This window comes from Hyla sarda, chromosome 2 (assembly GCF_029499605.1).
Source record: "Hyla sarda isolate aHylSar1 chromosome 2, aHylSar1.hap1, whole genome shotgun sequence".
Classification (NCBI taxonomy): Eukaryota; Metazoa; Chordata; class Amphibia; order Anura; family Hylidae; genus Hyla; species Hyla sarda.
Window position 1 is genome coordinate 495,380,520 of NC_079190.1, and position 18,492 is coordinate 495,399,011.

At 44.7% G+C, this 18,492-nt stretch overlaps 2 protein-coding genes across 2 annotated transcripts in view; one reads left to right on the forward strand and one right to left on the reverse strand.

Moving 5' to 3' along the window:
• The window catches only part of LOC130357179 (zinc finger protein 84-like), a 378,316-nt gene that overhangs the window by 201,051 nt on the left and 158,773 nt on the right, over positions 1 to 18,492 (reverse strand). The window lies entirely within an intron of this gene.
• On the forward strand, positions 3,670 to 9,071 carry LOC130357181 (gastrula zinc finger protein XlCGF8.2DB-like). The gene is made up of 2 exons (XM_056559709.1): positions 3,670 to 3,723; positions 7,929 to 9,071. Exons 1-2 carry the CDS (start codon positions 3,690 to 3,692, stop codon positions 8,990 to 8,992), a joined length of 1,098 nt encoding a protein of 365 aa, XP_056415684.1. The 5' UTR covers positions 3,670 to 3,689; the 3' UTR covers positions 8,993 to 9,071.

Here is an 18,492-nt window from a genome sequence, read left to right on the forward strand (position 1 = left end):
ATTGGAGGGGGGTAGCCTGCCTGCTCAAGCGCTCGAAGCACATATTACTATCCTTCCTAAAGAAGGCAAGGATCATCTCTTCTGTTCCAGCTACAGGCCCATATCCTTACTCAATATTGACGTGAAGGTGTGGGCCAAGGTGCTAACGCTCAGACTGGGGCGATATCTACCACGCCTCATACATCCGGATCAAACAGGTTTCGTGCGCGGCAGGGAGGGCAGACACAACGCCCTTAGGGTGATGCACGCAATGCACTATGCCAGGTCCACACACACTCCGCTTATCCTCCTCGGCACAGATGCCGAGAAGGCATTCGACAGAGTTTCCTGGCAGTACTTACAACACACATTGGCCTCCTTTGGAGTGCCCCAGGCATTCACAGCTGCCGTCATGTCGCTTTACTCGAGCCCGAGCGCGCGCGTTAGGGTCAATGGCACTTTGTCCCCCTCCTTCCAGATCAGAAATGGTACCCGGCAGGGGTGCCCCCTGTCCCCTTCATTGTACATCACAGTCATGGAGACGCTATTGCAGGCTTTACGGAGGGAGAGGTTGATTGAAGGCTTGGTGGTGGGTGAGCATGAACATAAAGCCGCTGCTTTCGCGGACGATCTGCTCCTCCTCATCACGAACCCGGAGATCGCCTTACCAAAAGTACAAGACTTACTAGATCATTTCGGCTCGCTTTCCAACTTCAAGGTCAATTACACTAAGTCGGAAATATTGAATGTTTCCCTGCCCAACAATAGAGCAATACTCCTACAAAACTCCTCCCCTTACCGATGGCCGTCAGACCACATTACTTACCTAGGCATTGCCTTGCCCCCATCGCTGTCCGACCTGTTCACAGCCAACTACGTGCCTATGTTTGCAAAACTGAAACGACAGTTAGAGTCTTACCGGCTGCCCTTCCTGTCGTGGATGGGTAGGCGGAATCTACTACAGACGTACATTATGCCCTCCATCCTGTATTTGCTCAGAATGGTACCAATTGCCTTACCGACCAAGCATTTGCTTCAATGGAAGCGATTGTTCTCCTCCTTCCTCTGGTCAGGCAAGAAGCCACGCTTGCCGTACAAACTCCTGCTTAGGTGTAAATCACACAGGGGCATAGCTCTCCCGGATGTCGAGCAATGGTACCGGGTGGTGCATTTGCAGAGATGGACGGAGATTTTCTCTCGCACTAGCCTTCTGCAGGGCACTTCTTTAGAATCACTACAACTTGCAGTGCCTGATACCTCACGCGAGAGAACACTCTGGCTCCCTTCAACAGGCATACTCACCCAGATAGCTAACCCATTGCTGCGGGGCACACTCCTGCTTAAAAAGACTTTTGATAGGTCGGGCAGACGTATGGCGGGAGGCAGACCTACCCTGTCCCCAGCTTTACCGAGCTCACTGATTCCGCACATCCTGACGCCCCACGCCTCGGAGGTGGATGGTGTTTGGAGACATCTTAGATCCGTACCGCTGAAGCTTTTGTGTAGGGATGGCCACCCACCGTCTCAGGAGGTAATCCAGGAGCTAATCCCGACTACGACTCTAAATTTCATGCAAAACTACATTATACGGCGCACATGTGCCTCCTTATTGAGGCAATATGCCATCGGCTCCGACCTATCCTGGGTAGACAGACTAGCTCTCGCCACCACAGACATTGACACTAAGCCGCGGCTTTCTGTCTTTCGCTCACATTATATGGACGAAGATGGTGCTACTCCCCCGCTTTTCCTTACCTCATGGGAAAAGGAGTTGAGGGTTATCCTCACTGATGCTGACAAGAAGAAGATTCTAGATAGCTCCCATGGGTTCTCTAGATGCGTTAAGTTACAGGAAGGACATTATAAGCTGCTAGTTAGGTGGTATAGGACACCAGAGCTGCTCAGACATTGGGGCCTCACACAGACATCGGAGTGCTGGAGATGTGGGGGTGACACTGGCTCCCTATCGCACATATGGTGGCACTGCCCCCTCCTAACAGACTTCTGGAAGGGTGTGGGGGAGACTATGACTGAGGTGACTGGCACTAGGGTTGACCTTACTCCACTTCAGATCTTCCTGGGGCTCCCGGGCCCGGGGTGCCCCTTGCATCCCAAATCCCTGACAGCACATCTGCTCATGGAGGCTAAGGCCCTTATCCCGCTACACTGGCGTCAGACCACTCCGCCAACTGTTGATGAATGGAAGGGCAGAGTCTCACAGATATGCCGCCTGGAGGAGTTGTCGAGCTGGGGGACTCACACACATGATCGTTTTCTGCAGATGTGGACCCCGTGGAGGAGGTACCTAGCCTCCCCTGGAACTCCCTAATTACTGCTCGCTGTTTCCTTTGTTTCTTCTGACCTTTCCCCACAGACCACGCACTCTGGTTTAGAAGTACCGATTGAACTCCATCAGTACTGCACTTAGCCCACGTTCGCGTCAGCCCTTGTCCTCATGTTCGCCCACGCCCCTCACCCCTACTTCCTCTCCCTATTGTGTCCTTCCTCACCCCCATCTCATCCATTACCCTCCTATTGTGGTCGCCCTCCTTCCTCCACCTTCTCACCCCACCTTCCTCTTCCATCACTTTCTAATTCCCAACCACTTGCTTTATGTTCTTCACCCCCTACTCTTTCTCTCCATCTCAATCTCTCTCCACGCTACTATGTAAGTTGAATCGTTTTGCCTGAGACAGACTATCCATGGTACACGGGTGCAGCTGGCCTCGCCCGTGGACAGTGGGTCCTCTCTCACATCCTTACATGTGTGTCATGCCCTGGCCCGCATTGTCTCTTACGTGGATTTTTCGAGGGTCTTGTACATACTTGGGACTCATTGTGCAGACGCCTACCGTTTATTAGTCTGTCGAATGTCTTAGGCGCTATGTACTTGTGAACTTACATATTTATTGTTGTATTCTTTGGTTGACTCAACTGTTGTGTCTTGAAAATTCATAAATAAAGAATTGATAAAAAAAAAAAGGAGAGAAAATGCTGATTGTTTCCCCTGATTATAATATGAAAAGGTCTCGGAGTATCCCCGGTATCGCTTACAGATGTACATAGGGGTGTGACCAATATGTCTCCACCCTGCAATACAATGTGTAAATGAAGGCTGATCCCAGGAGGCCATAGAATGCTAAAACTGGTTGGACAGGTTCTGGCCCCATCATTCTTACTTTACATATTGTAGGTGGGGGAGGGAAGGCCAATCTGATGGTGAAAAGGGTATAAAAGACCCCAGCATGGCTCATATGGGGGAAATTACCAGGAGAATATACTTGGGACACTGGAGACACTGACTGGAGATAGAGACCTGAGTGTGTGGAGGGTCCATGTATGGTGACTAGAACATCTCTGAGGTGACTGGAAGTAGAAGGAATTATTAGATATTGTAATTGTTTCATATTTGTTGTTTATGCCGTGTGTATATTGTATGTGGGCTGGTAGGGTTGTGTCCAGGGCGGCTTTTTAGTCCCAGTCTTGCCCTGTCTGCGGCCATCATTGAACCCCACAATAATTGTAGGAAAGAGACTGGGATGATTGTGGATCCTATGTGATCACCACTTGAGGAGATCCTTGTGCAGATTGGTTCATACCTTCTAGGGGGGATGTAACGCTCACCTGGATAGAAGATAAACTAAGGTTCCTTTTTGTTTTTTCCTCAGGTCTATAATATGGAATCTTTGCAGGAAAGTTCTGGAGGAACAATGAGTGGACTAGAAAACCTCATATCAGAGAATGGTAAGAGCCTTTATACATCTTATGTTTTATTCTGTCATTATAAATTGCAGACTGAGGTTCCTTAAGATATTTCTTCCTGCATTTTAGTGGTGGAGATGTATATTGTATTGATAGCGCGCATCATAGACAGGGAGTGGGCGCAGTGTAGAACATAGGTCAGGAAGAGAAATTGACGCGTTTCAGGTGTTCAGATCGCCCTTAATCATACTAAAAACTATCTTCCACAGCCATATGTATATAAAGATCACATGATCTCCTACCAATAGGATTGGAAAGCATATTTACTCTTAACATACATGATCATAAGAGAGGAAATTATTATAACATTATAATTGTATACGGTAAGTAACATTTTGGTCTTTTTTTTATTGTTATCTTGGCTATTTTTGCTCAGTTTGCTGGGTGCTGTAGTACCTTACATGTTTTGGTATGCTTTTCTGTCTAGAGAGTATTGCAATTCCCTATATTCGTTGTGCCTTTTTTTCACTTTTGATCATGTATGTAAAGGGTTAATATTTTCATCAGTTACTACGTGAAGAAGATCATGTGATATTTAGACATACATGGCCGGGACTTGATAGTTTTTAGTATGACTAATTTTTTTTTTTTTTAAAGACCAAAATGTTTACTTATACAATTATAATATTATAATACTTTCCTCTGTTATGATCATGTGTGTGAAGGGTAAACATGCTTTACAATCCTATTGATTGGAGATCATGTGATCTTTATATAAACATGGCTGCGGCCAGATAGTTTTTAGTATGACTAAGGGTGATCTGAACACCTGAAATGCGTCACTTTATCTCCCTGACCTGTGTTCTGTCATTTTAACCCCTTAAGGACGCAGGACGTAAATGTACATCCTGGTGAGGTGGTACTTAACGCACCAGGACGTACATTTACGTCCTAAGCATAACCGCGGGCATCGGAGCGATGCCCGTGTCATGCGCGGCTGATCCCGGCTGCTGATCGCAGCAAGGGACCCGCCGGCAATTGCCGACACCCGCGATCTCGCGGGCATCCGCCATTAACCAGTCAGGTGCCGGGATCAATACAGATCTGCGGCAGTGCGCGGTTTGAATGAATGATCGGATCGCCCGCAGCGCTGCTGCGGGGATCCGATCATTCATAACGCCGCACGGAGGTCCCCTCTCCTTCCTCCGTCCGGCTCCCGGCGTCTCCTGCTCTGGTCTGTGATCCAGCAGACCAGAGCAGAAGATGACCGAAAACACTGATCTGTTCTATGTCCTATACATAGAACAGATCAGTATTAGCAATCATGGTATTGCTATGAATAGTCCCCTATGGGGACTATTCAAGTGTAAAAAAAAATGTAAAAGTAAAAGTAAAAAAAAAGTGAAAAATCCCCTCCCCCAATAAAAAAGTAAAACGTCCGTTTTTTCCTATTTTAACCCCAAAAAGCGTAAAAATTTTTTTTGTATAGACATATTTGGTATCGCCGCGTGCGTAAATGTCCGAAATATTAAAATAAAATGTTAATGATCCCGTACGGTGAACGGCGTGAACGAAAAAAAAAAAAAGTCCAAAATTCCTACTTTTTTAATACATTTTATTAAAAAAAAAATTATGAAAAATGAAGTAAAAGTTTTTTATATGCAAATGTGGTATCAAAAAAAAGTACAGATCATGACGCAAAAAATGAGCCCCCATACCGCCGCTTATACGGAAAAATAAAAAAGTTAGAGGTCATCAAAATAAAGGGATTATAAACGTACTAATTTGGTTAAAAAGTTTGTGATTTTTTTTAAGCGCAACAATAATATAAAAGTATGTAATAATCGGTATCATTTTAATCGTATTGACCCTCAGAATAAAGAACACACGTCATTTTTACCATAAATTGTACGGCGTGAAAACAAAACCTTCCAAAATTAGCAAAATGGCGTTTTTTGTTTTAATTTCCCCACAAATATAGTGTTTTTTGGTTGCGCCATACATTTTATGATATAATGAGTGATGTCATTACAAAGGACAACTGGTCGCGCAAAAAACAAGCCCTCATACTAGTCTGTGGATGAAAATATAAAAGAGTTATGATTTTTAGAAGGCGAGGAGGAAAAAATGAAAACGTAAAAATTAAATTGTCTGAGTCCTTAAGGCCAAAATGGGCTGAGTCCTTAAGGGGTTAATGTAATGGAATAAAGAATCTTGTATTTCATCCTATATCTCTGCTGGATCTTCTTGTTCTTATATAGAATCTGTTCCATGTGACTTGTAAGTACCGTATAAACTCGAGTATAGGCCGAGTTTTTCAGCACGATTTTTCGTGCTGAAAACACCCCCCTCGGCTTATACTCGAGTGAACTCCCCCACCCGCAGTGGTCTTCAACCTGCGGACTTCCAGAGGTTTCAAAACTACAACTCCCAGCAAGCCCGGGCAGCCATCGGCTGTCCGGGCTTGCTGGGAGTTGTAGTTTTGAAACCTCCGGAGGTCCGCAGGTTGAAGACCACTGCGGCCTTCAACATCATCCAGCCCCCTCTCACCCCCTTTAGTTCTGAGTACTCACCTCCGCTCGGCGCTGGTCCGGTCCTGCAGGGCTGTCCGGTAAGGAGGTGGTCCGGTGAGGAGGTGGTCCGGGCTGCTATCTTCACCGGGGAGGCCTCTTCTCCGCGCTTCCGGCCCGGCCTCAGAATAGTCACGTTGCCTTGACAACGACGCAGATACGTCATTGTCAAGGCAACGGCTCTATTCCGGGCCGGAAGCGCGGAGAAGAGGCGCCCCCGGTGAAGATAGCAGCCCGGACCACCTCCTCACCGGACCACCTCCTTACCGAACAGCCCTGCAGGACCGGACCAGCGCCGAGCGGAGGTGAGTACTCAGAACTAAAGGGGGTGAGAGGGGGCTGGATGATGTTGAAGGCCGCAGTGGTCTTCAACCTGCGGACCTCCGGAGGTTTCAAAACTACAACTCCCAGCAAGCCCGGACAGCCGATGGCTGCCCGGGCTTGCTGGGAGTTGTAGTTTTGAAACCTCTGGAGGTCCGCATGTTGAAGGCCGCAGTGGTCTTCAACCTGCGGACCTCCGGAGGTTTCAAAACTACAACTCCCAGCAAGCCCGGACAGCCGATGGCTGCCCGGGCTTGCTGGGAGTTGTAGTTTTGAAACCTCTGGAGGTCCGCATGTTGAAGGCCGCAGTGGTCTTCAACCTGCGGACCTCCGGAGGTTTCAAAACTACAACTCCCAGCAAGCCCGGGCAGCCATCGGCTGTCCGGGCTTGCTGGGAGTTGTAGTTTTGAAACCTCTGGAGGTCCGCAGGTTGAAGACCACTGAGGGCGAATGATGAGAAGAGGATGATGAAGGGGGGGGGGTGTGGGGATGATGAAGGGGGGTGGGGATGATGAAGGGGGGTGGGGATGATGAAGGGGGGGGGTGTGGGATGATTACAAGGGGATGATGAAGGGGGGATGTGTGGGATAAGGGGATGTGTGGGATGATGACAAGGGGATGATGAAGGGGGGATGTGTGGGATGATGACAAGGGGATGATGAAGGGGGGATGTGTGGGATGATAAGGGGATGTGTGGGATGATGACAAGGGGATGATGAAGGGGGGATGTGTGGGATGATAAGGGGATGTGTGGGATGATGACAAGGGGATGATGAAGGGGGGATGTGTGGGATGATGACAAGGGGATGATGAAGATGTTAATGACGGGTCTGGATGATGACAGGGGGGGATGAGGTATTTCCCACCCTAGGCTTATACTCGAGTCAATAACTTTTCCTGGGATTTTGGGTTGAAATTAGGGGTCTCGGCTTATACTCGGGTCGGCTTATACTCGAGTATATACGGTATCTAATATGATGTTAGTATTGAAGAGGGGATCAAACATATAATTCTGGACACTATAGGCCTTTAGGTGTAACCTATCTTCTGGGTAAAATCTTTGAAGGTTTTCTAAGAGGTTCTATCCTGAGGTATCTCAGGGACAATAACCTTATCCCACACATCAGTATTGGTGTATGAGGGATCGGTCCTGTCAATCCAATCTGATCACATTCAATGAGATTCACTCCCCCTTGTATAAGAAAGATACCGGAAAAGGAAGGGGGCTGTATAAACATAAAGGTTTGTTTTCTTTATATTCTGTAAGTACCTAGAAATAAGTGATCCTGTTATCTACATGTGTTGACTGTATTGTGTTTTACTCATTGTATTGATTTTAACTTTGATCTCACACAGGAGAGAAGCCATTTTCATGTCCGGAATGTGGAAAATATTTTAGTAAGAAATCAAATCTTGTAACTCATGAGAGAACTCACACAGGAGAGAAGCCATTTTCATGTTCAGAATGTGTGAAGAGTTTTAGTCAAAAATCACAACTCATGGAACATATAAAAACTCACACAGGAGAGAAGCCATTTTCATGTCCGGAATGTGTGAAGTGTTTTAGGAATAAATCCCATCTCGTAGAACATATGAAAACTCACACAGGAGAGAAGCCATTTTCATGTCCGGAATGTGTGAAGAGTTTTAGTTTTAAATTAAGTCTTGTGGATCATATGAGAACTCACACAGGAGAGAAGCCATTTTCATGTGCAGAATGTGTGAAGTGTTTTAGTCAAAAATCAAGTCTTGTGGATCATATGAGAACTCACACAGGAGAGAAGCCATTTTCATGTCCAGAATGTGTGAAGAGTTTTAGTCAAAAATCACATCTTGAAAGACATATGAGAACTCACACAGGAGAGAAGCCATTTTCATGTCCAGAATGTGTGAAGAGTTTTAGTCATAAATCACATCTTGTGGAACATATGAGAACTCACACAGGAGAGGAGCCATTTTCATGTCCAGAATGTGTGAAGAGTTTTAGTAAAAAATCACATCTTGAAAAACATATGAGAACTCACACAGGAGAGAAGCCATTTTCATGTCCAGAATGTGTAAAGAGTTTTACACACAAAACAAGTCTTGTGCATCATATGAGAACTCACACAGGAGAGAAGCCATTTTCATGTCCAGAATGTGTGAAGTGTTTTAGTCATAAATCACATCTTGTGCATCATATGAGAACTCACACAGGAGAGAAGCCATTTTCTTGTCCAGAATGTGTGAAGTGTTTTAGTCATAAATCTAATCTTGAAAAACATAAGAGAACTCACACAGGAGAGAAGCCATTTTCATGTCCAGAATGTGGGAAGTGTTTTAGTCAGAAATCTAGTCTTGAAAAACATATGAGAATTCACACAGGAGAGAAGCCATGTTCAACAAAAAACAAACCTTCCACAACCCTCCACAGCTCTTAAAAATCCCATGTGGTGTACAGTATTTACTATAATATATGGCACATGGGGGCCCCATGGTCCCACTACAGCAAGAGCAATATATAGGAAAACATTCTGGAAAAAAAAAAACACCTTAGCCAGTGACAAGCCACCACCCAACAAACACACTCATATTGCCATCACACCAAGTGACTTAATTTTTTTGGGTTGCCTACCCCTTTTATAAAGTATTTATTCACATGTGGTGTACAGTATTTACTAAACTATATGGCACGTGGGGGCCCCATGGTCCTCTATTGTTCGGGGGCCCGGCCAGAGGTGGACTGACAATTCATGGGCAGCCTGAGCAATAGAGGACCATGGGGCCCCCATGCACCATATATGATAGTAAATACTGTACACCACATGTGAATTAATACTTTATAAAAGGGGTAGGCAACCCCAAAAAATTAAGTCACTTGGTGTGATGGCAATATGAGTGCGGTTTGTGGGGGGTGGCTTGTCACTGGGTAAGGTTTCGTTTTTTTTATTTTCAGAATGTTTTCCTATATATTGCTGTAGTACCCCCCCCACAGTCCCCAGTATTAGCCTTCCCCTCCCACAAAATGCAGACCCCAGAATCACCCTCCCTATGCATTATACAAACCCCAGAATCAGCCCTCAGTATTACCTCCATGCATAATTCAGGCCACAGAATAGCATCTTCTCTGATCATTGTTGTTTACTATCCTCTTCTTCTCCATCTGGCCTGGACCTCCATGAAGAGTTCTTCCAGCTATGACTTGTCTCTTCAGAATCTGACAGACATACATTTTAGGCTCCTTTCTCCAGCATCATTCCCACTCTATGCAAACTTCCCATCAATATTGCCCACTTTGTGCCCCTATACACACATACTGCCCCCACACATGCGCGCACACAGCCTCCATACCCACTTAAGGACGCAGGGATGTTTCATTTTTGTATTTTCCTTTTTTTTGTCTCCTATCCTACTAAAAGCCATTTTCCACCTACAGACTCATATGAGACTTGTTCTTTGCACCTCCATTTGAACTTTTTAATGACACCAATTATTTGTGGGGCATTTTAGAGGCTTCTGTTTCTACGCAGATCCCTTTTTTGGTAAAATTGACACCTTATGTTTATTCAGTAGATCCATACAATAAAATGATACCTACTTTATAAAAGTTTTGATTTAATTTACTAAACTACTTTACAATTTTTTTTCCTCATACAGGGATTTATGAGGATTAATTTATTGCGCCGTGACCTGTAGTTTTTATCGGTATCATTTTTGTTTGAGGGAGTTTTTGATTCCTTTTTTTTTTTTTTTTTTCCTGGTACATGACCAGAAATGCTCAATTCTGGAATTTTTTAAATTTTTTTTATAACAGGTACAGTTATATTTTAATTGTTTGGACATTTATGCAAGCGCTGATACCACGTATGTTTTTGTACATTTTTGTTTACATTGTTTTAACTGAAAAAATGGGAAAAGTGGGATGATTGAAACTTTTATTAGGTAAGGGGCTTATTAACATTTATTATTATTTTTTTTATTTTACACAATTACACGCCATCTCAAAAAAGATTGCATGTACTGAACAATGATGTGCCATAGCACAGCATTAATCAGTGTTCTTGGCGCTCCATACATTTATACCCCGTGTCCCTAAGGTGATATACATACACAGCCCCCATACACACATACACAGCCCCCATATACACACATACACGCCCCTATATACACTGCCCTGTATACACGAATACACACCCACACCCCCATATACACACATACACTGCCCTATATACACCCATACACACCCCCATACACACACATACACATCCCTATATACACCCCCATGCACACTTATACACAGCCCTATATGCACACCCCCATATACAACCCCCCTTACACATGCACAACACCCATACACACACACTGCTCCATAGAATTAAGTACCACTACTTCATTAGTAATTAGGGATGCCGGCTGCTGCTCCTCTATTGCAGGTCAGGGAGAGGGAGGGATGCGACGACCGACGTCACTAACCGGCATCTTCTCCCAATGGCTGCACAGGCACGTTTCACACCAGCAATTCTTCACTACACCGGCCCACCGGGCAAATGGCCGGTGTGCCCTATGGCCAGTCCAGCCCTGACTACTACTCCCATCATGGACAGACTATGCCCATGATGGAAGTTATAGTCCATGGGCTTAGGTGCAGATCTCAGCAGGTCATTATCCAGAGATCCGCTATCCACTGTACATGCGACTACACTGCGCTGCCGGGGCTCCTGTATACACTGTCATAATTCATAATCCCTGCCGCCGGAACATGGGCGCTCTGGTGAAATGCTTTTCTCCAATCAGAGCTCCCGTGTTCCGGCGGTGGGGATTATGAATTATGACAGTGTATACAGGAGCCGGCGGCAGCGCAGTGTAGCCGCATGTGCTGCCAGCTTTTACAGTTAATAAATGCAAATCGCAGCGGATCTCTGGATAACGACCTGCTGCGATCTGCACCTAATCCCATGGACTATAACTCCCATCATGGATGGAGTCTGTCCATGATGGGAGTAGTAGTCCTAAACCGTGTGTTGGTGCCCCATGTCCCTGTAAAGTATACTAATAGCAGTGCATCTGCCGGCCAGCATTGCGCTGCCTTCCCCGGCTAGCAGCATGATACGCTGGTGATAGTATACTTCACAGATAGCGCTGTGAGGGACACGTGTATGCGCTCGCTTGGGGGGGGGCATATAAAAGCACTGCTGGGGGCAATATATATAGGTAGAGGGGGGGACACAAAATATATAGGTAGTGGTGGGGGGGGCAATATATATAGGTAGTGGTGGGGGGACAATATGTATAGGTAGCAGTGGGAGGGCAATATATTTAGGTAGTGCAGCGGGGAGTTTTAGTTAATGTGGGTGTTAATGTCCTTTTCTGCGGACGTATGCACTTTCTGTAAGCCAGGTTGGACATGGAATACATATGCGACTTTTAAACGGAGATGCAACTTTTTTTTGTCATAAATAGCAACTTTCGCATTTGATAAATACATGACCACTGCAAAGAACAAAAAAATTTACTACGTGAGTAGATTTCAGAAATGTGCTTTGGGATAAGCATACATCAAAAAGTCGCAGCATGTATAGAATGTGCACAAAAAAAAATCTACTGCAGAGCTTGATAAATCTCCTTCTATATGTTTTTAATGGGATTGAAAAAACGGCCACTAGGTGGCTCTGTTCTGTTCCCTACTGCAAGTCAAACAGTTAGTTTGGTCTCCTCCCGGCCTGGCAGGAGACCAATCTCAGGAAGTGAATGCGGGGCATGGTGAGGCACAGCACTCACAGGCTTCAGAGACGTTATGCCAGCTGGGGAACGCCCACTTTCTCCTGACGGGAGCTCACACAATATGAGCAAGGGGTGTGATATACGAATTTTTTTTAAAGGAGTACTATGATGCAGAATTTAGAACCCCCCAAATATTCCCCACGGCTGTACCTCTCTATCCATGTCATTCTTTCTTAAATCGGTCCAGCCGTTCTGCCGGTGCAGCAGCGCATAGTTCTCGCCGCTTCCGGGTTATGGTGGGGTGGAGGATGATGTAAAAATCGTCATCCCCCATGCTGCCTTGCTCTGATTTCCTGTCCCTCCGTGCCTCTCTACTCCTCACCTCCTCCCTTCACTTATGAACTCCCCTCCCCTGTAATTACAATAATCACGCCCCCTGCTGCCGCCCTGCATGTGAACCCAGCACTATGATGTGGGTCTCCCTCCCCCCGCACCAAACAAAGTGAGCTCCGACGCTGTACAGTACTCGGCTCACAGCGGAGATACCGCTATTTGAGCACACATTGCTCTCATAGCTATATCTCCCTGGTGCCTGAGAAGCAACAGTGTGGTGTCCCAGTACAGGTACATTGTGTCAAGGTATTTTAGCCCCTGTCAGATTGAGACCTCCAGTGTCCTGGGGGCTCCCCTGCAGGGACTCAACCATTTATAATGTGTATTTGCACTGTTATAACTTGATAACCTGTTATTAGGTATCTGTAGCTTTAAGTATGTTACCTAGCAACCTTATGTTCAGTCAGGGTATGTGAGAGTGGAGGACTGACGGCTAGACTAAACTTTTGTGTAAGGTGTTACATTATGTTATTGCTTGTATGTGACTTTATTGTTAATCCTAAAGGGAATACAGACAACTCTATGATCCACAGCTGCCTGGCCAATGGGCTTTAGTTCAGCCTTCCCTTATAAGGGGTGGTATTTCCTGTGTAGTTCAGTTCTGGAGAGTTCAGGGGTCAGGAGTTCTGGAGAGTTCAAGTGTGGAGAGAAGCTGAGTGGAGTGCAGGAGTTCAGGAGAGAAGTTGAGTTCAGAGTGAAGAATCATCAACTCATTTCAGTCAGAGTACAGAGTGGAGAAATATCCAGCCTTTACTTCAGCCTTGATCAGAGAATTCCTAAAGGACAATTCATTATCTTCCAGTGAAAAGCCACAAATCTACCGACACTTCAGTAAGTGACTTTAATCTCAAGCCTAATATAGCGCAGACCTAAAACTCCTAGTCCGGCCGTAAGAGCCAAGCATATATGCAACATCAAGTCCAGGCACTGCGAGCTGTGTGGTCCTCTAGTGACTGTCTGTTAACCCTTTGGGAGACTTTGGTTGAGCGCTGTGGAGATTGTACCACCTATCTTCAAGTTAGTAAAGCCTCCGTTAAACTGCAACCTAGTGTGGAGTCAATTCTTTCCTTGATAGCCTGTGGGGAGACAGAGTTCCCCGGACCTGTAGTAACCCGGGAGCTACCAAGACTACAGTGGCGTCACGTGACATTAAGGGTTAATACCATCCAACCCTGGGTTCATAACCCCCCCCCCCCCAAGCACCAAGTAGCTAACCCCAGCGTAGCGGTGGCTGCGGACCTCACCCATGGCCACCACAACAGGACACAGCCTCACTTCGGTAATAAAGTCCTCTCCCCCACCCCCCTCAAGTGTATAATACAGTGTTTCCCAACCAAGGTGCCTCCAGCTGTTGCAAAACTACAACTCCCAGCATGTCCAGACCGGCTGGGAGTTGTAGTTTTGCAATCGCTGGAGACACTGTGTTTTGAAAAGATATATATATACATAATAAAGAACATGTTTGTAATACAGTGTTTTACTGCTTTAAAGAGTACTCGAACGCGTTAGCACAGCCCAACCAATGACGGCTGTGCAAACGATGAGTATATGAATATGTAAAGAATGGGAGTGACCGGATCGCAGGGAGGGGGGCAGGCTAAGAGAGGGGAGGATGATGAGAGCGGTGATGTTTCGTTACAAAGATGGCCGCGGATGGCCAAACACACAGGGAACGAAATTCATAATTGTGGCAGACAGGCTGTACTTCCGGATAGCGGCAAAGTCGGGGATGCATGCAAGTGAGACAATGGAGGCAATTGACTTTCTTATATAACTTCTTGCTGTCTTTACAATGCCATAAAATAACTTTGCTCCCGAGTACTCCTTTAAGGGCAGGAGAGGTGTTAGGAGTAGTTAGGGAATATAATCTGAGTTAGTTTAGAAAATATGGTTTAATAACCAGATACTCTTTTACCCTTGTCTTCCTTCCTTTCCATATCATATCCTTCTATATTAATTCAGTCTCTCTCTCCTAACCGTATTGGGACTTTTTTTTTGTTAAATAATAATTGGGGGAGTATAACCATCTTTACTAGGCTAATTCTATCTGCCAAATCTTACATTTTGATATCATTTGATATAAGTGTGCACTGACTACCTCAAGTTATTTATTTTTTCATGTCGAGAAGACCAGATGTATAACATGGGGATAGGCTCCACAGGCTGATCCTGAGCCTCCACTTCTTGGGGTACATATCTACGACAGTGCCACCACTCAGCGGATAATCTGGGATAGGGATGTTGGGTCCCTCTGGGAACATCGTAGATACAATGAGACTGACAAACTAACTTGAAATAATTTTATATGTCAAGAAAAAATGAACAACCATGCTTAACATAACACAATAAGAAATGGTATAATACAAAGTCAAAATCTGATTGGTTGCTATGAGCAACTGCACCACTCCTCCTCTGCACAAGTTTAGATAAATCTCCCCCAATGTTTATAATCCCGCAGGGGAAACAGCGAAAACGCAGTGTTTGTGATTTTTGGTAACATCATGTGTCAGAATTTTTTTGAATAAAAAGCAAATAAGTTCCATTAATACAATTATAATCCGCTTGAGACCAATATATGGTGGGAAAATTAACTAATAACAACCTATAGGTCACTAAGGTGACCCAAAAAATACCCTTTTTTCCCATACATAAACAACTTATCTTTATTTCCTAAACACACTTAACAAAAGGATTAAAATTCCAGTGAAAACCACTCCATATAATTTCTAGTTATATATGAGTGCCAAGCTGGCCACTTTCATTGATAGTTCTTATAGTGCCCCCGTGTATCTGCAGCGTACATCAGGGGTATTGGAGTGATCACTGTGATTAAAATCAATCACTCAGCCCCCCTCGACATGTTTCGCTGCCTAACTAAGCTGCGTTAGGCAGCGAAACATGTCGAGGGGGGTTGAGTGTTGGATTTTAATCACAGTGATCACTCCAATATCCCTGATGTATGCTGCAGATACACGGGGACACTATATGAACAATCAATGAAAGTGGCCAGCTTGGCACTCATTAATACAATTATGGTCCTGATAAAAACTACAGATCATGGTACAGAAAATGACCATCATACAGTCCTGTATATAGAAAAAAAAAATGCTATATTCAGGGCCGGACTGGGCACGGCAACAGGCCCTGGCATTTTAGACTAAGCAGCCTGTTCAAGCATGGGTGTGGCTATATTAAGGCGGAGCCACAAAGGGGAGTAGCAAATGTCAATGATATCACCTACATATTACTCTATTACTATCATATCGTTACTGACCAAATGTGTGCAATAGAATGGACTGGTGGTGGCTTAAAAGTAGTAAAATTTTATTTAAAAAAAATCTAATTTTTGTTTTTGTTTTCAAGAAATAAAAGTTATGTTTTAACCACTTAAGGACCAAGGGCGTAGCTGTATGCCTGTGGGAATTTCGGTCCCTGCCGCTCGCCGGGCGGGGACCGGGGTGATTGCTGATATCAATCCAACCAGTGTGCCTACAGCTGTTGCAAAACTACAACTCCCAGCATGCACGGTCTGTCAGTACATTCTGGGAGTTGTAGTTTTGAAACAGCTGGATGTTTCACACCATGTGAATGTACAGAGTACATTCACACTGGTGGGTTTACAGTAAGTTTCCTGCTTCAAGTAAAACCAAACATATACACCCCCTTACACTGTCCCCCCCCCCCCCAATAAAATTGAAAAACATATTGTATGACAGTGTTTCCAAAACTGAGCCTCCAGCTGTTGCAAAACAAAAACTCCCGGAATTTACGGACAGCCACTGACTTTCCAGGCATGCTGGGAGTTTTGCAACAGATAGAGTTTGGGAATCACTGGTGTAGAATACCCCTATGTCCACCCCTATGCAATCCCTAATTTAGTCCTCAAATGCGCATGGCGCTCTCTCACTTCAGAGCCCTGTCGTATTTCAAGGAAACAGTTTAGTGCCACATATGGGGTATTTCCGTACTCATGAGAAATTACACTACAAATTTTGTGGGGCTTTTTCTCCTTTTAACCCTTATGAAAAGGAAAAGTTGGGGTCTACACCAGCCTGTTAGTGAAAATATATATATATTTTTACACTAACATGCTGGTGTTGCCCTTTACTTTTTATTTTCATAAGAGGTAAATAAACGCAATTTCTCCTGAATACGTAAATAACCCATATGTGGGTGTAAAATGCTCTGCAGGCGCACAACAAGGCTCAGGAGTGAGAGTGCACTATGTACATTTAAGGCAATTGGTGATTTGCACAGGGGTGGCTGATTTTACAGCGGTTCTGACATAAACGCAAAAAGATAAATACCCACATGTGACCCCATTTTGCAAACTACTCCCCTCAAGGAACGCAACAAGGGGTATAGTGAGCCTTAACACCCCACAGGTGTTTGAAGAATTTTCATTAAAGTTGGATGGGAAAATGAAAAAAAAAAATAATAATAATTTCACTATGCTGGTGTTACCCTAAATTTTTTCATTTTCACAAGGGAAAGTAGGAAAAAAGCCCCCCAAAATTTGTAACCCCATTTCTTCTGAGTAAGAACATACCCCATATGTGGACGTAAAGTGCTCTGCGGGTGCACTACAATGCTCAGAAGAGAAGGAGCGACATTGGGATTTCGAAGAGAAAATTTGTCAGGAATTGAAGGCCACGTGTGTTTACAAAGCCCCCATAGTGGAACCCCCCCCACATGTGACCCCATTTTGGAAACTACACCCCTCATGTAATGTAATAAGGGGTACAGTGAGCATTTACACCCCACAGGTGTCTGACAGATTTTTGGAACATTGGTCCGTGAAAATAAAAAAATTAATTTTTCATTTGCACAGCCCACTGTTCCAAAGATCTGTTAAATGCCAGTGGGGTGTAAATGCTCACTGCACCCCTTATTAAATTCTGTGAGGGGTGTAGTTTCCAAAATGGGGTCACATGTGGGGGGGTCCACTGTTCTGGCACCACGGGGGGGCTTTGTAAATGCACATGGCCCCTGACTTCCATTCCAAACAAATTCCCTTTCCAAAAGCTCAATGGCGCTCCTCCTCTTCTGAGCATTCTAGTTCGCCAGCAGAGCACTTGATGTCCACACATGGGGTATTTTCATACTCAGAAGAAATGGCGTTACAAAATTTGGGGGTAATTTTCTCCTATTACCCCTTGTAAAAATAAAAAAATTTGGGGAAAAAATGCATTTTAGTGAAACATTTTTTTTTCATTTACACATCCAACTTTAACAAAAAGTTGTGAAATACCTGTGAGGTGTTAAGGCTCACTGTACCCCTTGTTAAGTTCCTTGAGGGGTGTAGTTTCCAAAATAGTATGCCATGTTTTTTATTTTTTTGCTTTTCTGGCACCATAAGGGCTTCCTAAATACGACATGCCCCCCAAAAACCATTTCAGCAAAATTTGCTTTTCAAAAGCCAAATGTGACTCCTTCTCTTTGAGCATTGTAGTTCGCCCGCAGAGCATTTTATGTCCTAACATGGGGTATTTCCATACTCAGAAGAGGTGGGGTTACAAATTTTGGGGGGCATTTTCTCCCATTACCCTTTATAAAAATTGTAAATTTGGGGAAAAAAACTGCACTTTAGTGAAAAATTTCTTTTTTTCATTTACACATCCGAATTTACCACAAAGTTATCAAACACCTGTGGGGTGTTAAGGCTCACTGGACCCCTTGTTACGTACCTTGAGGGGTGTAGTTTCCAAAATGGTATTCCATGTGGGTTTTCTTTGCCCCTATGGTGCTGTTCTGGCACCATAGGGGCTTCCTAAATGTGACATGCCCCCCAAAAACGATTTCAGAAAAACTCACTCTCCAAAATCCC